This window comes from Salvia hispanica, chromosome 1, assembly GCF_023119035.1.
Source record: "Salvia hispanica cultivar TCC Black 2014 chromosome 1, UniMelb_Shisp_WGS_1.0, whole genome shotgun sequence".
Lineage (NCBI taxonomy): Eukaryota > Viridiplantae > Streptophyta > Magnoliopsida > Lamiales > Lamiaceae > Salvia > Salvia hispanica.
Genome location: NC_062965.1, coordinates 51037338 through 51059609, shown reverse-complemented (window position 1 = coordinate 51059609; position 22272 = coordinate 51037338). Strand labels below are relative to the sequence as shown.

At 38.6% G+C, this 22272-nt stretch overlaps 4 protein-coding genes and 1 non-coding gene across 6 annotated transcripts; 2 read left to right on the top strand and 3 right to left on the bottom strand.

Moving 5' to 3' along the window:
* Positions 1-367: 367 nt before the first annotated feature.
* On the top strand, positions 368-10430 carry LOC125202758 (UDP-glucuronate:xylan alpha-glucuronosyltransferase 2-like). The gene is made up of 5 exons (XM_048101207.1): positions 368-547; positions 1052-1630; positions 6995-7046; positions 8549-8989; positions 9793-10430. Exons 1-5 carry the CDS (start codon positions 368-370, stop codon positions 10290-10292), a joined length of 1752 nt encoding a protein of 583 aa, XP_047957164.1. The 3' UTR covers positions 10293-10430.
* On the bottom strand, positions 8196-8268 carry TRNAR-CCU. The gene has a single exon. It is a non-coding gene; the product is annotated as a tRNA-Arg (tRNA).
* Positions 10431-12173: 1743 nt separating the features above from the next.
* LOC125201480 (protein WEAK CHLOROPLAST MOVEMENT UNDER BLUE LIGHT 1-like) lies at positions 12174-16478 on the top strand. 2 transcript variants are annotated; one of them, XM_048099616.1, is made up of 3 exons: positions 12174-12498; positions 13578-14277; positions 14355-16478. In XM_048099616.1, the coding sequence occupies exons 2-3, from the start codon at positions 13615-13617 to the stop codon at positions 16191-16193; spliced, it is 2502 nt and encodes an 833-aa protein (XP_047955573.1). In that variant the 5' UTR covers positions 12174-12498; positions 13578-13614; the 3' UTR covers positions 16194-16478. The 2 variants fall into 2 exon arrangements, with proteins under 2 accessions (XP_047955573.1, XP_047955574.1); XM_048099617.1 differs by lacking the exon at positions 12174-12498 and adding an exon at positions 12980-12998.
* A 119-nt stretch (positions 16479-16597) lies between these two features.
* Positions 16598-19555, bottom strand: LOC125201481 (protein CYPRO4-like). Its single transcript, XM_048099618.1, has 2 exons — positions 17881-19555; positions 16598-17055 (listed from the first exon to the last, which is right to left on the bottom strand). The coding sequence occupies exons 1-2, from the start codon at positions 19525-19527 to the stop codon at positions 16765-16767; spliced, it is 1938 nt and encodes a 645-aa protein (XP_047955575.1). The 5' UTR covers positions 19528-19555; the 3' UTR covers positions 16598-16764.
* Positions 19556-20322: 767 nt separating this feature from the next.
* LOC125200201 (sterol carrier protein 2-like) lies at positions 20323-21950 on the bottom strand. The gene is made up of 3 exons (XM_048097926.1): positions 21848-21950; positions 20686-20788; positions 20323-20594 (listed from the first exon to the last, which is right to left on the bottom strand). Exons 1-3 carry the CDS (start codon positions 21948-21950, stop codon positions 20513-20515), a joined length of 288 nt encoding a protein of 95 aa, XP_047953883.1. The 3' UTR covers positions 20323-20512.
* Positions 21951-22272: the final 322 nt, after the last annotated feature.

Here is a 22272-nt window from a genome sequence, read left to right as displayed (position 1 = left end):
TTACTCCGTACTTATTTTCATTTTCGGTCGTCCCTAAAAATTTGCCACCTTTCACTTTTACCGTTTTCGGTAAAGAACCCCACATTCCACTAACTTATTCGCATACACATTTTATTATAAAACTAATATATAGTAAAAATAGGACACGTAATACTAACTTTTTCAACTCATTTTCTATTATATTTCTTAAAACTCGTGTCGGGTCAAATGATAACAAATTATATGAGACCGGGGCAGAATTTCATTTTGACAATCCCCCTAACGGCGTGTGCACCTCTTTCATTGGTATCACTAAATTTCCCTCAAAATTATTGTGTTTGTATATATATAATCATTCACATCAATCATCTAAATTGTGCCACAAACCATGGCACTGAAGAAAATGATGTCTACTTCCGCAAAATCTCTCCTCATAAGAAACAATCTCTCCTTCGTGGCATTCCTCATATTCTTCTACGCCACCCTCCTCCTCTGCCCCTCCGCCTCCAACGACCGCCACCGTGTCGCCTCCTTCGTCCGCTGCTCCCTCCTCAATTGCCACCATAAGGTAACCATCTTCCTAATTTTATGTTTAGTAGTATATATATATATATATATTTTTTTTTTTGCAATTTATAAAATTAAGGAGTCTCAATCATTTAAAAAAGACAATGTTTACCGAACACCAAAATACACTCCTTCCGTCCCATTTTAGCAATCCAGGTTTACCATTTTTAGATGTCTTACTATAGGTTTAGGAGTTTCATTTGAAATATTCCATAAATGATAATAATATGCCACATATTTTACTAACTTTTTTCCACTCACATTTTATAATAAATTTAATATATAAAAATATGAAGCCACGTTCTACTATTTCTTTTAATCAATTTTCTTTTATATTTTTTAAAACTTGCGTCAAATTCAAATAAGACTATTAAAGTGGGACTGAGGGAGTACTTGGTAAAAATGATACACTGATGAACACATTTGAGCGTCAACAATTCCTAGAAGTGCTCAGTAACTATACAACGGGAAACAATTGATTATATGCTTGGACTTTTTATGATAGAGAGAAAATGGGACCATGATGGTTCTAGAAGATTCCGCCGCCGGCGGGATGGTGAACCCGCAAAGGGAGCTGATCAAGAGAGAGATTCCGAGTTTCATGAGCAGCATCGGCCGTGGAATGAAGATAGGAATGATTAACATGGAGGATGAAGACATGTCGGCATGGAACAGCTCCGGCGAGATTATTCCGGTGACGTTCGAGAAGATTTCGCCGGAGCTCTGGTGGAAGTCGATTTTTCCGGCGTGGACCGACGCGGAGGAGGCATTTTCCGGCGCGAGGTGCCCGGAGATTCCGATGCCGGATTGGGAGGTGTACGGCTACGTGGACGTGGTGGTGGCAAAGCTGCCGTGCCGGGAGCCGGAGGAGGGGTGGAGCCGGGACGTGTTCCGGCTGCAGGTGCATTTGGCGGCGGCGAACATGGCGGTGAGGCGGGGGAGGCTGGATGGGGGCGGGCGGGCGAAGGTGGTGGTGCTGAGTGAGTGTCCCCCTATGCCGGAGATTTTCCGGTGCGAGGAGGTGGCGGGGAGGGAGGGGCGGTGGCGGTTCTACCGGCCGGAGATGTGGCGGTTGGAGCAAAGGGTTTATTTTCCGGTTGGCTCTTGCGAATTGGATAAAGGTATGATATATGATCTTCGAGATTCTAAAAATGAAACTCGTATAGTTTATAATCTCAAATTCAATGATGTCTAGACCTAGGTTTCATTATAATGCTTACTCTTTATATACAAACAATTATATTTGTTCGTTAAATTGTGTCTTTTTGAATTTAATGACCATACTCTCTCCATTCCATAATAGATGTCATATTTTTCTTTTTAGTTTATCTTAAAAAAATGTCATATTTTTATTTTTGAAAAAGTTCTCTCTCACATGAATATAACAATGATATTTTCTCTCTTCATTTAACACACAAAAACAAAACCTCATAAAATCCCGTATTGTCTCACAAGTGTGACATCTTTTATGGGACGGATGAGGTATAATTTTGGAAATAAAAGAAAAACTAATTTGCGCGTGGAATGAGTAAGCAGAATATTGAGCCTCTTTACCATTTTATAGTAATTATTAATCAGGACTTTTATTCGCGGATGAACCAAAATGGAAAAACAAAACTCCCATTCATATATGGGCTAAATTGGAAAAACGAAACTCATATTCGTAGACGGAGAGAGTAAAAGCTAAAATGAATTTGTACTCACATTAGTTTTAATTTGATCCATGTAAAAGCTAAAATGCCATTTGTACTCACATTAGTTTTAATTTGCTCGAGATTATCCGCCGGGGGAAAATATCAGATAATCACAAAGTTAATGTGTTTAGATTTAGACACAAAGTTATTTTATAAAATAAAAACAGACAATGTCAAAATGTTGTGTACGTTATGAATATAAAATATGACTAATACATAGGCCCAAAAGGTAGGCACTAACGGGAATTAGGGACCGGTAGTTACGGTATATGTTATTGAAAACATCATATCGTATATTCGGCATGTGAAAAAATTATGTGTATCGTACTTTTATGGTATACATGACTTTTGACTCAATGAAAATTGATAATTTGAGTTTCAGAATATTATTTATAATTTATAATTTTTAAAAGATATTAAATATATAATTATATCCTAACGGGGGAGTGATCAATTGCTAACTAATTAGCAATCTCAAACTAAGACTAAATCTTAACCATTAGATTAGAAGATCTAGGGGTTGAAATAATGTCACATGGATTATATTTTTAATTAAAAAAATTAATAAATAAAATTAGAGGGTATTAATGTCAATTCTCTCTCATTAAAATCATCTTAAAACTTTAAATTTACGTAACTCTCTCGATTTAAATTATTTTTTCGCAAAAAATATATCAAATTAAAGATAATTTTATAAGGATTCCAACGAGATCTCAATTGCATATGTTCCGACGACGTTCGGATGATGAAATTTGATATTTTTATTTGAAAATTTTCGTACATTTTGACCGGGCACGGGTTTTAAGAAATGTAATGGAAAGTGAGTTGAAAAAGTTAGTGGATTGTGGGTCCTACTTTTAAAGTATTAGTTTTATAATAAAATGTGAGTAGGAATGAGTTAGTGGAATATGGGGTCCACTACCAAAAATGGTAAAAGTGAAATGGGACAAATTTTGGGGGACGGACGGAAATGGAAAACTGGGACAAATTTTCGTGGACGGAGGGAGTATTTTTTATTTTAGTTTTCTTAAATGTTGATAACCAGATTTTTATCAACAAATACATCAAAAAATCTCAATAAAACCATGTAAAAATCTCAATAAATATGTGTTGATATTCTTATGTCATATTATTGATATTTGTAATACACTATGTTGATATAAAAAAACATTCACGAAAATTATCATATGATATATCATAATGACGATATTACCTTTTTTGTTGATATTTTTTCTACTATTTATTGAGATTCGTAAGATTTAATCTCATCCACTCATTTTAAAATTTATGGGTGAAGATTTAGTCTTGGTTTTGGATTAGGGTGCTATAAGCATTAGAATATGACCTATCCTAACGTGCTTATAAATTGATGAATTTGGTCCTTTGTACAAAACAATGAATTAATTAATTCCTTCTGGTGTGGGGTGATTATCCGGCCTAATTATTTAGTAATCCTAAAATTGCATTAGAGATCATATGATTATTCTTGGTAACCAACTTAGATGGTAAAATGTTTTGCGTTTCATTATACTTACTTTTATTACATTCTTTAGACATAGGGTGACATCAATATAATCTACGTAATTACATAGTTCTAATTACAATTACCGATGGACATTTTGGATCTAAATTTGAATTTGAATTAGAAAGTCGAATGTTCGCACATTAAATATATGTACCATGAAACTTATAGTATAGAACCAGGAGTTATATTATATATCAAACTAGTTTTAAACATTAAACTCTAAACACTTCATTATAAAATAACACGGATTTTACGTCCGTTATAGGAAATTCAGAGATTTAAAAATAATAACGTCATTTGACATAATTAATAAATCTTAAGTTAAGTTTACTATTAGTTCATTGTAATGAACTTTAGGTTATTTTATAATGATGGTGTTCGATGTTTAAAATTTATGACTACTAATTTGGTATTGATCATAGTCCATATATAGAACTAGAACTAGAACTTTCACTCAACTTTAAAATCTTCTCAACTATAACACCTTTTAAGTCTTAATAATATACTCCTTCCGTTCCATAGTAATAGAGGTATTTCATTTTCCGCACTCGTTTTAAAAAAATAATTATAAATAGTTAAAGTTGAGAAAAAGTAAAGTAAGAGAGAGAATATTATAGATAAGACTCTTCTCTACATTATTCTCTCTCTTACTCTACTTTTTCTCCATTTTAACTATTTATAATTATTTTTTCAAAACTGAGTGTGCAAAATGAAATGTCTCTATTACTATGGAACTGAGAGAGTACTGTACAAGTAATTATATACATTTCGTTGCCGATTTTCTCAATAAAAAATAGTACTAATAAAATATATTGAACAAAGTTGGAACGTGTGTCTTAATGCTATGCATCACTCAACTACCTGCTTGACGAGTAGCCAACATTAAGAAATACTTACGAAGTAGTACTACTACTATTTAATACTATCAACTTACCAAACAAAAACTAGCCAACCTCGTCATGTTAGGCACTAAGAAGTAAGAACAGAATCAAATCTAGGACAAAAAACCAAAAAATAATCCAAATAAATGAAGTTTTCATCATCTAACAATAACATATAGCTCATGTTATTGATAATTGCACGTTGTTGAATAAACAAGCACATGATTTGATTTGATGTGATTTGATTTAATTGTTAATTTGATTTGATCAAATTCTTATCCATTATACAATTTAATAATCATAAAAAAAAACATAAAATTTAACATTGTTCCTTATTGTACCACAACTTTAATTTGTGTGAAATTGTATATTCACACTTAGTACATAATCACGAACCTCGTACATTTGAAACATCAACAACTACGTATAGTCGACTGCAATATTTCATTGTGGTATAGTTGCGAATTACATCAAATTTCATGGTTTATTCTATTGGTTTTTTAAATTATGAGAAGGATCAATTTCAACCGAATTTTATATACCCTCCATCCTAAGATAAGCAAGTCGTATTCCTTTTGAAATGTCGTGAGTCATTTCTCTTTTAACAAAAAATCAGTTTTCTTATTTTATTATCCATTGACTTTATCCTCACTTTACTTCTTTATTTCTTCTTTCTCATACTTAATCTCTCTATTTAACTCTTTCAAATATCAATTCCTTAAATCTCATGCCCAAAAGAATGTTTCACTTATCTTAAGATAAATGGATTATTTTTATGACAATTTGTCCTATTCTAACAGCCAAAGACAAGAAAACCAACAACCGCAAACAGCGTATGCACCTCTTTCATTGGTTCCACAAAATATCCCTCAAAATTATTGTGATTGTGCATATATATAATTATTCACATCAATCATCTAAATTGTGTCACAAACCATGGCATTGAAGAAAATGATGTCTACTTCCGCAAAATCTCTCATCAAAAGAATCAATCTCTCCTTTGCGGCATTCCTCATAGTCTTCTACGCCACCCTCCTCCTCTGCCCCTCCGCCTCCAACACCCGCCACTGTGTCGCCTCCTTCGTCCGCTGTTCCCTCCTCAATTGCCACTATAAGGTAACCATCTTCCTAATTTTATGTTCAATATTGGTTTTATTTCGCAATTTATAAAATTAAGGAATATTTCCTCCGTTCCCCTATAGTTAGTCATTTTTCTATTTGGGGAAGATCCCTCATAATTGAGTCATTTTCATATATAATAACCTTTTTCTCTCTCTTATTTTGTTCTCTCTACTTTATTCATTTTTTACTTTATTCTCTCTACTTTTTCACTATCTTACTTTTTTTTATCTAATTATTTAAAACACTCATCGTCCTTTCGCTCCAACTATTAGAGGACGGAGGGAGTACAACTGAGGCACAACCATTGAAAAAACACTATTTACCGCGCATTAAAATATACTGTCTCCGTTCCATAGTAGTGGAAGTATTTATTTCCGGTACAAAGATTAAGAAAAGGTTGTGTAATGTATTAAATAAAAAGACACTATAAAGTAGGAGTATGAGAGAGAAAAAAGTAAGAGAATGAGAAAAATAATTGAACAGAAATATGTGACTTTTAATGAAAGAGAAATGACTCTACTACTATAGACAAAATAGCAAAATGACTCTAGGATTATGAAAAATGGCGATATACTTGATTAAAAATGAAATACTGAACACTTTTTGATAAAAAGATTATTCTAATTAATGCTTGGACTTTTTATGATCAGAGCGAAAGTGGGACCATGATGGTTCTAGAAGATTCCGCCGCCGGCGGGAAGGCGAAACCGAGAAGGGAGCTGATCAAGAAAAAGATACCGAGTTTCTTGAGCAGCATCGGCCGTGGAATGAAGATCGGAATGATTAACATGGAGGGTGAAGACGTGTCGGCATGGAGCAGCTCCGGCGAGATTATTCCGGTGACGTTAGAGAAGGTTCCGGCGGAGCTCCGGTGGGACTCGATTTTTCCGTCGTGGATCAACGAGGATAAATATCCCGGCGCGAGGTGCCCGGAGATTCCGATGCCGGACTGGGAGGCGTACGGCCACGTGGACGTGGTGGTGGCGAAGCTGCCGTGCCGGGAGCCGGAGGAGGGGTGGAGCCGGGACGTGTTCCGGCTGCAGGTGCATTTGGCGGCGGCGAACATGGCGGTGAGGCGGGGGCGGCGGGATGAGGGCGGGCGGGCGAAGGTGGTGCTGCTGAGTGAGTGCCCACCTATGCCGGAGTTTTTCCGGTGCGAGGAGGTGGGGGGGAGGGAGGGGCGGTGGCGGCTCTACCGGCCGGAGATGTGGCGGTTGGAGCAAAAGGTTTCTTTGCCGGTTGGCTCTTGCGAATTGGCTCTGCCTTTACGGGATAAAGGTATGATACGTGATCATCGTGTGTGATAGTAAATTCAGAAAATGAAACTCGTATAGTTAATCTCAATGCTTTCTCCGACCTAGGTTTCATAATAATGCTACCCCTAATATCTTACTCCCTCCGTGTATGAATTGTTGTTCAGTTTTGCCATTTTTTGGCATGTGCGTGAAAAATTATCCACTTTACTTTTATTTTATTTTTGATAAATGGTCGATCACTTTCCACTGGTCCTTACATTCATATTCTATTATAAAACTAATATATAAATGTGGGATTCTCGTTCCACTAACTTTTTCAACTTCTTTTTCTTTACATTTTTTAAAACCCATACTAGTTAGTAACAATTATATTTTGTTTGTTAAATCATGTTTGTTTGAATATAATGATGTATAGTACTCCCTCCGTCCGTGAAAGTTTATCACATTTTTTCTTTTTCGTCCGTTCCTAAAAATTTGTCACCTTTCACTTTTACTATTTTTGGTAGTGGACCTCATATTCCACTAACTCATTTCAATTCACATTTTATTATAAAACTAATATATAAAAGTAGGACCCACGTGCCACTAACTTTTTCAACCCACTTTCGATTACATTTCTTAAAACTCGTGCCGAGTCAAATAGTGACAAATTATGGGAGATGGATGGAGTACAATTTTGGAAATAAAAAGAAACATATAGGTATATAAGAAAATCAGTGAAATAAATAAATTTTAAAAAATAAATAAAACTAATATATAAATGTGTGATTCTCGTTCCACCGACTTTTTCAACTTCTTTTTTTTTACATTTTTTAAAACCCTTACGAGTTAGTAACAATAATATTTTGTTTGTCAAATCATGTTTGTTTGAATATAATGATGTATAGTACTACCTCTGTCCCTGAAAATTTGATACATATTCCTTTTTGGTTTGTCCCAACCAAGATGACCCATTACTTAAAATGGAAACACCTTTATCTCTACTTTATTCCTTCTCTCTTACTTTACTCTCTCCTCTTAACACACAAAAATTACATTTCTTAAAATCCGTGTCGGGTCAAAGTGTAGCAAATTTTGGGGGACGAAGGTAGTACAATTTTGGAAATAAAAAGAAACATATAGGTATATAAGAAAATAAGTGAAATAAATAAAATTTGAAAATAAAGTAGGTCGCGCCAGGTAGGGGTCGAACCTACGACTTTCTGCTTAGGAAACAGACGCTCTATCCACTGAGCTACAGGCGCTACTTTATGAACCAATTTATCTAGTTAGGTTTAGATCTTGTATTTTACTTGAAGTAGGTTGTTGTTTTCTAATATTGACAATTAAATATTGTTTTCACATGCAAGCGAAGAGTATATTTTTTTTAGAAATCAATAATGGTTCATGATTTATCGTTGTTATGGTGGCTTAAATACCTAATTTATCAATCGGAGGAAAAACGTTTTTCCAATTTGACAGTGAAGTGTTTACTCATATAATGTATTGTACCTTCGCTAACATTTTTTAGTCCGACAACAGCAGGAGCATTCAATGAAAGATACAATGTTTCAAAAATTGAAGCCATTACCCTACAATCGCAAAAACGAGAAGCTTACGTCACAGTTCTCCACTCTTCCGAGTCCTACGTTTGTGGGGCTATAACCCTGGCCCAAACCTTGATTCAGACCCGTACCCAGCGCGACCTAATCCTTCTCCTAGACAAGTCCATTTCAGAGCCCTCCAGGGTCGCTCTAAGGCGAGCCGGTTGGACCCTCCGTTACATCAAACGGATTCGGAACCCGAGAGCGGAGAAGAATTCGTACAACGAGTACAATTATAGCAAGTTGCGACTATGGCAGCTCACCGACTACGACAAGGTCATTTTCATCGACGCTGACATTATCGTGTTGCGCAACATCGATATCCTCTTCCACTTTCCTCAGATGTCCGCCGTTGGCAACAATCGCCATATCTTCAATTCCGGTATGTCCTCATTTTTTTTAATACTACTCCTATTTTCATCCAACACATATAAGTCTTAGTGGGTGCAGACCGAAGTTTAATAGAAAAGTGGTTCGAATATTGTGACTGAAAAATGTACTATTCTCACTAAAATGTGGAATGAAGAAAGTTAGATATAACGTGGTAGAAAATGATAAATAAATTGATAGATCGATTATAGTACTCCCTCTGTCCCTCAAATATTGTCACAGTTTGATCGGGCACGAGTTTTAAGAAATGTAATGGAAAGTGGGTTGAAAAGTTGATAGGACGTGGGTCCTACCTTTAAAATATTACTACCTCTGTCCCTGAAAATTTGATACAGTTTAAGTTAGTGGAATGTGGAGTCCACTACAAAAAAATGATATAAAGTGAAATGTGACAAATTTTATGTGACCGACGGAAATAGAAAACTGTGTCAGGGACAGAAGGAGTAATATACTGTGAACTAAACCAAAGAGATTATTTTTTTTTTGGACCAACTAAAATAACAAAATTTACCTAGGAATCACCTGAGTTTGTCCATGACATACAATAAAATTTTATCAAATTCTAATATGTTCTGTTGTCCACATGTTTAATTTGAGTGAAATTATACTTAATGTGACAACTTAAGATTATATCTTCGTCTAAATCTTAATCAATTTGAAAACACATTTAACACCTATTCAGTCACATCATCCCTCAACAACACATTACATTTTGTCACGACCTGAATATTTCGTCGTATAATAGCTGCAAACAATGTTAAATTTCATGATTTTTCTGGCAATTTTCCCCAGCAGGAATCATGGTGATTGAGCCATCAAACTGCACATTCCGGACGCTGATGCGCCGCCGCAACGAGATAGCCTCGTACAACGGCGGCGACCAGGGCTTCTTAAACGAGGTCTTCGTGTGGTGGCACCGCCTCCCGCGCCGCTTCAACTTCTTCAAGCACATCCCAGCCAACTCCCCCGCCGAAGCCCGGGTCAAGAACCGGCTTTTCGGGTCGGACCCTCCGGAGATCTACTCGATCCACTACTTCGGGTTGAAGCCGTGGATGTGCTACAGGGACTATGACTGCAACTGGGACGTCGCCGACCTGCACGACTACGCCAGCGACGACGCCCACCGCCGCTGGTGGAAGGTGCACGACGCCATGCCGTTAGACCTGCAGCGGTCATGCAGCCTCTCCGGGCGGACGAAGAGCGAGTTGGAGTTGAACCGGAAGGTGGCCGGAGAATTAGGGTTCGAGAATCAACGTTGGAGGATCAATGTTACTGATCCTAGGAAATTTATTTGATAGTAACATTTCGTGTTAGGAATTTGTTTTTCTATTTGTTGATTTTATTTTTGATTTATTTGTACATGTAAAGTGTAAAGATATGGAGTACTCCATAAGAGTCGATGCATAAATTTATTTTTCATAGGGGTTATATATAAGTTAAAAATTTTAATTTTGGGATTTTGTTAGTAGTAATATTTATAATGGGCCTAGTATGTCTCTGTGTGCCTATTTATTAGGAGTAGGGCAAGAAACTATGCAATATGAAAATAATTTGTTCTTCGTTTCAGCCTGTGACGTAGCCAATGCAACATTGGTGAACCACGTAAATTCTGTGTCACGTTTATATTTATCTCGATTACACAATTGCTCTCACCTGTTACCACAGATTTCATACAACAATTTTTTATATTATGCTGTAATGATATTGGTTTTTGCATAACTACTCACGATATTATATTGTTTATGTTGTAATGATATTATTCTGTTGGTTTCTATGTGTTGGTTTTCATGTATAGATTTTTCATATGGTCCAAAAATATTTGTACATTGGTCCTGCATACTCTCCGTCTTTAAAAACAAAAGCTTTCATTTTTAGAAAATTTCTTCTTTTCTAGTGAGGTGAGACTCATTTCTTATTAACACATTTTTCTTTTTTATTTCTCTCTTACTTTATCAATTTTACATTAAAATTCGTATCGTTTTAAATGTTTCTATTTTTACGACGGAAGGAGTACATATTTATGAATAAACTTAAATAATTAAATAAATATTTTTATTGACTATAATGTGAAATGCTACTCCCTCTGTCCACTATTAGGAGTCTCATTCTTTGGCGGCACGGATTTTAAAAAATGTTAAGAAAAGTGGGTGAGAAAGAGTTAGTGGAATCCCACTTGTATAAATTAGTAATGTGAGTGGAATGAGTTAGTGGAATATGAGACTCTATTACCATTTATAATAAAAGTGAACCGGGACTCCTATTTGCGGACGGATTAAAATGGAAAAACGAGACTCTTATTCATGGAGGGAGGGAGTATATGATCATGAAAATTGAAACCTCAATGCCATTTCTAGACAATTAATTAATTAGGTGTACCTAACAACAAATTTTTTGTTGATTTTCATCCATGATTCTTCGTTGACTAAGTCTACAACACAAGGTTATTAAATTCTTTACCCTTTTAAGATAGGGATATAAACAAATTAAATAGAGTTGAACATATTAACTTCTGTATAATCTTAATTTAGCTTTCCCTTAATCAATTAATCAATTGAACCATATAACTTTAGCAATACTACTCCTACTAAATAAAAGTAACTAGCTAGTACTAGCTACTTTTCAAGGTACGTATTTAAATCAATTCAAATTCTTTTTCGAGTGTCTCAAGTAAATAAATTATATATTAATTTAGCAAAAAATAATCATTTTAATTTTTAACTTAACATCACAGTACTATATTTAATCCATTTATTTTACTCTCACTCATACTTTATTCTTTACTTATTTAATATTTTGAGTTTAACATATAAATTATGGATGATATTCGAATTTAAGATATTTAGAGAGTACAATATTTGCAATAAACTAAATGTATGATTTGAAAAATAATTATTCAAAACCAAAAATTAAAGTTTTTAGTTTAGACATTAATACACCTCAGCCGCCCACCAAATACAACATTAATTAAACACAAATCGAATTAAAAAAAATGCAAAAGCGATGAAAGAAAGGGCCCTTTTAATCCGTAATGGTCGGCTACTTTATCTTTATCATTACATTAAGTAATGATTCAATCTTAAAATTTAAATTAAAATAGACAAAAAGCTAATGTTTACTCGTCATTCAATCAATCAAAGACTTTCTTGCTTCTCATGCAAACCACAAATTACTAGAAAAATAAAATATCTATTATTTCCAATTTCCACAAAATGGGCCTATCGTTTAACGAATTGTGGATGGACATCCTTCTTCTCTGACTGTTTACAGAAGCAGGATCCATACACGTGTTCATACTCACAAGTCACACCTATATGCTTAATTTTCTTGATAAAAATTTGATCTTGGTGAGTTTTTTTGGGTGTTGAGTGATTTTAGGAGGGGTTGTGATAATTTGGAGGCTAGAAATGAGTGTAATTTCCTTTTTTCGGGTAATATTTTTTGAAATAATTCATAGCTTCAGCGTTTGACCCTTTTGTCTCTTGTGGTTTCTGGTGATTCTTGGTACGCTCTCTCTCTCTCTCTAGACTTTGCTTGTTTCGTTTATGTGATGATTGTGCTGTTGTAAAAATTGGTTCTTGATTTGGTTTATCTGGTGTTAGTGTTTTGGATAAATTGGGTTTGAATTTTTGATGTTTTTATTTTGTAATTGGATGTTTTTTTGGTTGGATTAATGGTGTTTGCAGTTTTGGGTTTGAAATTATTCAGTTGAATGGATTGATTATTGATGGGATTTTGGATTATGCATTTGCTGGCTTTGAAATTGTGGTGCAATTTGAGAAAGGAGTTAATGTTTCTGAGTTGTTTTCATGATTATCATTAGCTTAATTTGATTGTGGATATTGGGGGGATTTTGATTTGTGATGTTTCTAGTTTTGGGGGAACATGATTTATTAAGGGGCATTTTGCTATGGTAACTTGAAAAAGCCGTGGCGGATCCATGACATAATTTTGGGGCGGATGCGTTATGTGGAAATGGTTTGCAGTGTGAAGTGAATAAACGAGTAAGCAAGATGTCTTCATACTTGCCCTTGCTTTAGTCTTTTGGTAACAATTCAAAAACACACCGGTGTAGAATTCCCTTTGGGATATTATCATACCGTTGCTTCATTCTTGGCACGAGCAAGGAATAAAGCATTGTAGAATTCTTGTTGGGGTGTCGAGGTGCGTTGGTTGGGATTCTTTAGCTGGATAATTGTTAGATGACGAGGTTAGGTATTTCTTTCTTGAGCAGCCACGATGTCCAACTCGAAGATTGTGTTCTTGATGTTAGTTTTCCAAGGAAAAACCAAAACAAGTTTATCACCAATCCTTTGTATGTTCTCTTTGTTTCCAAGTGTGCATCATTTTCGTTTTAATGTAGTTTATTGTCTATTTGTCTGTTGTTATAGTTTGTCGAGTTATTGATGAACTAATAATGTAGATACCAAAGATGGTTCATGGTGATTTCGTCTCTTGAAATGACTTAATGCATTACGATGTTTTGTTTATCTCGTACTCCCTTGCTGTTGTATAGATATGGCGATTATTGATATTGAAACCATCACTCTTTGCCTAACACTTACGGGCTCCGTGGATTGCAGGTGCTCGGACGAGGACAGACCCTACCACTGCAGGAGAATGGAGGGCGCAAAAGTTTTGGTTGAGGACGACCCTCCTGCGCCAGGAACTTCACCTCTGAAGGGGGACGCAGAAACCACGAGCGTTTCTTCTAGAGAGGATTTGGCCGAAAATTCTCCTGACGCAGGTGGGGAAACGGTAGTGGCAGAAAATGGGTCTGCCACGCCTGCAGATGCCCAAGACGCCACTCGCTCAGTCGAGGACGAGACGAATAAAGAACTTGCAGAAGTAATCATCCCTCAAGATAACAACAGCACCATCGCGCACGAGAACAAAGAACCAGTCGGAGCATCTGTTCAACCGAGCACATCAGAAGGCGAGCCGCCAGTTGCATCAGCCGACCTCAGGGTTATTGCGCCTTCGTCCCTGGTGGATGAGCATATACCACCAACTCCTTCATCACCTCAAGTGAATAACACCCCCACTTTCCGGCTGCCGAAATTAGCGATAAAATCTAACAAGACTGAGAAATTCCCCGACCAACCCGAGACGCCTAGAACTCCTAGGACTCCTAGGACTCCTAGGACGCCTAGAACACCAAATATCATCGACTTCAGTAGAGCTCAAGTTGATACGGCAGCGCCTTTCGAATCTGTGAAAGCTGCTGTTTCGAAGTTTGGTGGGATCGTGGACTGGAAAGCCCACCGTGTTCAGACCGTCGAGGTATGATCTTATCCCTGTTATCTCGTCTCGTCCCTCTCGAATTTCGTATGAACCTTGCTGACTTCTTATCTGTGCAGAGACGAAAAACCATAGAAGAGGAACTCGAGAAAGCTCAAGTGGAGATACCGTTATATAAGAAGCAATCCGAGGATGCTGAAGAGGCCAAACTTACAGTTCTGAAAGAGCTAGACAGCACTAAGAGACTTATCGAAGAGCTGAAGCTCAATCTCGAACGAGCACAGACAGAAGAGAAACAGGCGAAGCAGGATTCCGAGCTTGCAAAGCTTAGGGTCGAAGAGCTGGAGCAAGGGATTGCCGATGAATCCAGCATCGCAGCCAAGGCGCAGCTTGAGGTCGCCCGAGCAAGGCATGTGGCCGCCGTTTCAGAAGTCAAGACCGTTCGAGAAGAGCTGGAACAGCTCAGGTTGGACTATAACGCGTTGAAAGCTGAGAAAGATGCATATGTGAAGAAGGCGGAAGAAGCTATTTCCAAGTCGAAAGAGATTGAGAAGTCCGTAGAGGAATTGACAATTGAGCTTATCACTGCGAAAGAGTCGTTGGAATCTGCACACGCTGCGCATCTGGAGGCGGAGGAGCACCGAATCGGAGCAGTTATGGCGAAAGAACAGGACATGCTCAACTGGGAGAAGGAGATCAAGCAAGCTGAGGAGGATCTCGAGAAGATGAAAGAGCAGGCTTCGTTGTCGAAGGATATGCAGTCGAAGTTGGATACTGCAACTGCGTTGCTGAGAGATTTGAAGGCTGAATTAGCAACGTACCTCGAATCAGAACCGCAGGGGGAACCGGCCGGAAATTTTGAAGATGTACTCAACGAAACGGATAAAGCAAACCGTGGTCAAATCGAAGCAGCTATTTCCGCGGCTAAGAAGGAACTCGAAGAAGTGAAGCTCAATTTCGAGAAAACGAACAACGAAGTCACCATCTTGAAGGTGGCTGCGGTGTCGTTGCAGTCAGAGCTCGAAAAGGAGAAGGCGGAACTGACTACCATTCAGCAGAGGGAGGGAATGGCGTCGATTGCAGTTGCGTCTCTTGAAGCTGAGCTGAACCGGACGAAATCCGAAATCGCGCTTATTCAGCTCAGGGAGAAAGAAGACAGAGAGAAAATGGTTGAGCTTCCAAAGATGCTACAAAAGGCAGCACAAGAGACTGATCAAGCAAAGACCCTCGCCCAGGCCGCTCGCGACAAGCTCAGAAAGGCGAAGGAGGAAGCTGAAAAGGCAAAGGCGGGTGCCGGCACCATGGAGAGCAGATTACGCGCGGCTCAGAAGGAAATCGAAGCGGCTAGAGCTTCCGAGAAGTTGGCACTCGCAGCTATCAAAGTATTGACGGAGAGCGAGTCTGCTCAAAGCAACGAGGAGGATTCGCCGGCCGGAGTAACGCTCTCGTTGGAAGAATACTACGAGCTCAGCAAGAAGGCCCACGAGGCCGAGGAGGAGGCGAGCGAGCGCGTCGCTGCTGCTCTTGCTGAGATCGAGGTAGCCAAGGTGTCCGAGGCGAACACCTTAAAGAAGCTGGAGGAAACCAACCGCGAAATGGCCGAGCGAAAGAGCGCCTTGGAGACCGCTCTGCAGAAGGCCGAGAAGGCCAAAGAAGGGAAGCTAGGCATCGAGCAAGAGCTGCGTAAGTGGAGGGCCGAGCACGAGCAGAGACGGAAAGCTGGTGATTCGGCTCCGAGCCCGGCCCAGAGGCTAGACGCCAAGAGCCACGTCAGCACATTCAAATCCGCGCCGCTCCATCAGGTGTCGAGCCCCGGCTCGTTCACGAGCAACACGGGAACGGATACGTCTCCGGACGTCAAGCCTGCGAAGAAGAAAAAGAGATCATTCTTCCCAAGAATATTCATGTTCTTGGGCAAGAAGAAGTCGTCCAAGTCGTTGCAGACGCTGCCGTCGTGATCGTCTCCCCCAGTGTCAGAGACGCCTTCCCTGTAAGTGAGTTTTCTCCTTCGGAAACACCTTAAATCTGTTGTCCATTCTTGACAAACGTCTATATTTGTATAGGAGTATTGTTTTGTGTACAATAGGTTGCTCAGATCATAAATTTCTTTTTTTATTTTTTCTAATACTTGGCTGGGTTACACAGTTTGTAATCTTAGCTTGGTGTGGCTATATGAGGCATTGGATTCTGTAACGAAACTTTTCTTTTTTACATTCATCAATATTCAAAGTTTTGTTTCTATATAGAACTATACTTGATTTTGAGAGCAGGTCATGAGCTCAAACCACCATGATCACCGGGTGGTAGCTCGGGGCAGAACCCGAACCCTTCATCACGAGCCAGCCACCATTCGATCAAGGCATTTTAGCTAACACAAGGCATTTTCATTGAACAAGAGAGTAAGATTGCTAGAAGAAAAGCAACCAATTACAGCAATCAGATAAAAGGTCAATATTTTTCTAAATTGACCTCATACATGAAGATTCCCTACAAAGAACAGATGAGCTTGATCTGTTACAGATTTGAACTTCAGAGCTCCAGACGTCGGCTGGAGATGCTGAAGGAGCTGACTCTCATGGGCGTTGCCACCACAAGCGGTGCCTCAGGCGAGTCGCTGACTGCGTATTTGTCGTGCATGAAGCGACTGTCGACAATCGAGTCATCTTTCAGGACGATCTTGTAGCAGTAGCAGCTTTTCAGGCCGATTTGGTTTTGATAGCAGTGATGAGATCCATCCTTCACCTGTTGGAAATTCCATATGACGCTAAACTTGCCCACGGTGGCAACCAAGTGGCGCTCCTGCTTCCCTTCCTCCGTGACCTGAGGAATCGGACGACATTTCTAGCATCAGCACCTTGCTGTATATGATCTCAAGAAAAGCCTAAACTCATGACTGATGTATCTTTGCCATGACCAGCATACCATTCATTGCAAAGATTTTAGAAGCTCTATCACTCATAAAAAGCAAGAAAGCTCAAAGCATTCCAATCATTACAAATGTTTTAGAAGCATCAATTTTATCACCAAATTTCCAATATGGGCAAAATGGTGACTGCTTGGATGTCATGACTTTCTTGCTCATAAAATCAAGAAAGCTAAAAGCACCCCATACATCCTATAAGCACTATACCTACTTCACATATTCTCTTTCTTCAAGTGTTGAACTAAATATGATCAAGTGCATATGAAACAGTTAACAAAATATGTGTTAAAGGGAGATCAGAGAAACTATATTGAATTTAGGAAGAGTGGGCTGGTACTATTTTCAATACTATTTACACAAGGTTTAACTGTCACATATTTCTAAAGAAGGGTGAGGATATAAGTACCTTTCCAAATTCAGCATTTTCATGTCTAGTAGTAACAAGATCGACAAACGGTGAATATTTAAAAAAAATTAGGAAGGGCAAGCTTACGAAGACCATAATCGTGCAAAGCTAAACATGAGTGGAAAACATGGTATAAACAAAGCTAAACAGGCTTCAATAAGCCACAAGACCCACAACTCAGCAAAACAAAAGTGGCAAGAAGTGCTAATTAAACATATAGAGGAAATGAAACCAATCACAGATGCATCACAGTCTCATCAAAGGAAAATCAGCAAGATCAAAAGAACAACACGAGAACATGAGCATGCTTACGTACCCAAGAGAACTGAGCATTGCGGAATTTGCTTGCTCCAGCCATGTGCGAATCCAAAGGATTCAGCTTCAACAACCTCGGAGCTGAAATCTTATTCCCCATTCGTCCAGCAAAACCTGTCTTCGTCTTACCATCTTTATCCGTGAACAGACTGCATATGAGAACCAAGTAAGTATCAGTGGTTCCCAAAATCCACTTCCCATCAAAGGTAACATCAACATGAGTGATGGGCGAGCCGAGGCCAGGAAATGCAGTCTTGGCCTGCCTCATAGAACTGACGGAATACAGCCTAATCTTCCCATCAAGCGATCCAACCACAATAGATCCATCACCAGTCGTTGCAAAGCATTGAAAATTAGTCCCCCTCGAAAACTGATGCCCCTGAGTCCAATTCAACACAGGCGTGCACTCATTCACGATATCCTGGACCATCCCCCTCCTATCACGCATATCCCAACGACACAGCCTGTTGTCATCCAGTCCCAAGAAAGTCGACCCCGAAGGATCCATCTGAGCTCCCTTGTTATCATTAGTAATATCTCTCATCGAAATGTCAGCTCCATCCTTTTCAAACTTCCACTCGCTCACAATTCTCCCTGTTTCAATATCGAGCTGATGCAGGCCCTTCGAGTGCGGCTTAGCTTCATTCATAGGGCTCATGAGAAGCATATTCGTCTCAGCTCTCATGAGCAGAGCCTTCCTCGGAGTCACATTAGCTCCTTTCCTCTGGCTCAATTTACCTCCTTCGAAGTTCACATACATCCCCTTCCCTTGAATCCCATGGCTGAAATTCCTAACAACCTGAATCCCGGAATCACTGACTAAGAAACTGTTGCCTAAAGCCCCCAAAGCCAAGCTCTGAATAGCACCCCCATTCACAGCAGCCTCCTCAAACTCCTCAGTCAAATCATTGCCTCTTCTCCTCGGAGTTTTCATCGGAGGAGTCTTCATATCCGCGTCCTCCCACACCGAATCATCGGCCACCTCAGGGTTCGCCCATCCAATGAAATCCTTCCCGTATACCTTCAGCTTATTAGCATCATTAGCTTCATATCCATAGGCATTCTCAAACAAACAATCCTGATACCTCTTAGTGAAACGATCCCACTCCTCCGCGCTGAAAAACCTAATCGCCCAAACACCATTCGCAACGAAATCCATGCGCCTCTGCTCCTTAAACGCCTTCAATTGCAGATTCTCATCAACCCTAGCTCTCACCTTCGACCCGATTCTCAATAGCCAGCACGAATTCGGGTCGGATCCTCCTTCATCTTCGTATACGTCGTCTTCCGCGTCGCCGTTCAGAGCCCCGCGCACAAAGGAGTAGGAGATTACCTTCTCGGATACCAGCCATTTCGATTCCGCGGTGTGGCCGCCGACGTGAAGGTAGAGCTTCACCGCGTTCTTCACATTCGGAGCGGTGGAGCTGTTGTTGTTGCTGTTGTATTTGATTTTGAGCTCTTTGAGGCGCGATTCGATTTCGTCGATCGACGACGGCGTTTTAGAGTCGTCGCGCTTCCGATCGGAGGGCTGCGACGCCGGAGTGTCATAGGCTTCTTCAGAATCGGATTCGTGGTCTGTGGTTTGCTCAGATTCGGATTCGGATTCGGAATCGGAGAGATCCACATCTCTGCTGGCGTTGGCGCCCATCGCAACGGTGTTGAGAGAGTGAGAGAGAGAAGCGGGAGTTGAGAAGTTTGAATATGGAGATTTCGTATTTTTAGGGTTATGCTTAAAAATACTTTAATCATATATCCGTACATAGAGTGTGATATTGCTAATTCCTTAATAAAGTTGAAATACTAAAATTTGTTTTTTAACTTGAAGTTCACATTATAGTTTTCATACATACATAAATTCTTGATATTCTTGATATTTTCTTTTTATATGGTTGAATAACATTTTTCGAAATTTGAGAATTGTTGGTCTAATAAGGCCAAATTCTGGTCTTCGAGAGAGGGCGTGGGTTCACATCCCACTTCAGATACTGTCAATATTTTTTGGCAGAGAAGTTAATGTTTGAGGAAAGGTCTCAGGTTTGAGTTCTAAATGGTGCGACCTTATCCATAAAAAAAATGACTTCAAATGATTGATTTCGATCATGATGTTGGCCACGACCTTCGTGCATGTGGCGGTATATGGTTTTTATTAGCATAGGAGGGTGTCGCATTTGACTTATTTGAATATGTCGAGGTCATATGCCTCTCCGGGCATAGGGGAAGCAAATTTTCCACATCAAAAAAAGTACCCGTCCTAAAAAGGGCGCAACATGACACGCGAAAAACTTATTTTTCTCAGTGTAAGTTATGACACAATCTTTCTGAAGTTGAAAAGATATAGACTTGAACCTCGAACTGAATTGAATCCGATGTATTTTTCGAGTCGAATTAGAGCCCGACTCCGATTGATGTGGTAAACAAGTCTATTTGTGAACAAGCTCGTGAGTTTACGAAAAATAAATTAGAATTTCCAGTTCTATATTGTTTTAGAGCAATGACATTTATCAACATTGATTTGATCCATACATAATAGAAGATGAAGTTTATCTCTGAGATGCCCTATAGTTGAGCTTCCAGATACAAGAAATGATCTGAATGATATTGGTGACATTGTAGTACAGGGATTCCGTAACTGCTCACATCTTCGACGGCTTGGGGAAAATGTCGGGGGTAAATTTCTGCGCTGCACTGATACTGCCCTTTATCTTCATCGCGCCCCTACAATAGGATGATCACACAACATTAATTAATAACTCTTCGACTAACACAAGCAATAGGATATATGGTTGAGTTTGGAACATCAAGGCACCTCATGAAAGCAATTTGAGGATTCATCTTCCCACTTGCGACCTTTAGGAAATCATCGTCTGTAAACGAGAAAGTTGCATCCGGCTTCCCATCTTCATATGCTCCTATAACAATAAAAGTTAACTTCAAATCAAAAAACTGAAATCACAACACTTGTTTTAACTATATTAAACCATCTATAGTCAGTGATCAACCTTTCAAACGACTTTTCCAGACAACACCACACAGATCTAATAAATTGAATACATTAACCATATCAATACGACAAGGAACAATCGCCTGAGTTATGGTTTCAGTAAATAGCAGCCACAACAGTGCCAAAGCTAACACAATTAGCTAAAACTAAGGAAGATTGTGTTAAAAGCAGCAACATGATATCAAATCCTACACTTGTCGAACGATTGGCTAAAGTTAAGGATTCAAGAAACAGTAGCCACATTGATATCAAATCCAAAATAAACGGTGATCCATACAACAAAATTAAGGATTTGAATAGCAGTACCAAAACTATACCTCCCTCACACCCAAGATTTGAATCAAGAAGCTACATGATCAAGAATTGCTTATTCCATAGATCAATTTAAATCAGATAATATTGACATCATACAATCTGTCAAATTCTTGATTCAACAATCCATTTACAATTTGAAGCAGTTTGGATACATAATCAAGAATCAGTTGAATTCTTGATTCATCAATCAATTCGCAAAGCAGTTTAGCTACAAGATCAAGAATCTGCATATTAACAATTTCATAGCGACATGAACATCCATTTCTCTCCCAAATTCAAGTGGAGTACGAAAAATGTGTTACAATCACAAATTGAAGAAGGAGAAGAAACGCTCAGCTAGGAACACACGTTCGTTAATGTGCACAACAAGTCAACAACTTACATGCCAGCTGGGTTCCACATCAGCAAGGACATATAGCCGATCAGCTCAAATAGATAAGAGAGAGAAGGCAAACCTAATAGGGGGTGTTTTGTTTGCAAGATTGTATGTAGGAATTAATATGTAGTGTGTAATGGTTCATGAGATTCAACCCCACAACTCAATCCTAGATGGATAATCAAGGGATAATTAGTCATAGCATTACCCCCTCCAACTAAAATAATCTCACAACTCAATCAGTAGTAAAAATTAAGCAGAATACAGAGCCCTAACCTTCTTTAACCTCTCCTTTCTTCAAATCCACCACGAAAGACTTCTCATTGAACCCAATTTTCTGCCAATTGCAAAAAAAAATCCCCACAAACAAAACAGTCATACAAACTCCCCCAAAAATATAAATTAAGATTTTTTTTTAATTTTGGGAAATTTTAAAATAATTTCTATTTTTGGCAAAAAGTAACTCTTCATCTCTTTTATTTATTCTCATTTCATCTCTCTTAATTTATTCATCATCCATTAACACACTATTGGAAAAAAATATTTCTATTAACAAAGAATAAGGGGAATACTAGTAATGAAATACTCCCCTCCTCGTCGCACTAGAAATGAAACGCTCTTTTTGCGGCCGTCCATTAAAAATGAAATGTTTCTAAAAATGGAAAATTTTATCTTACTTTTTCCTTCTCTCTTACTTTACT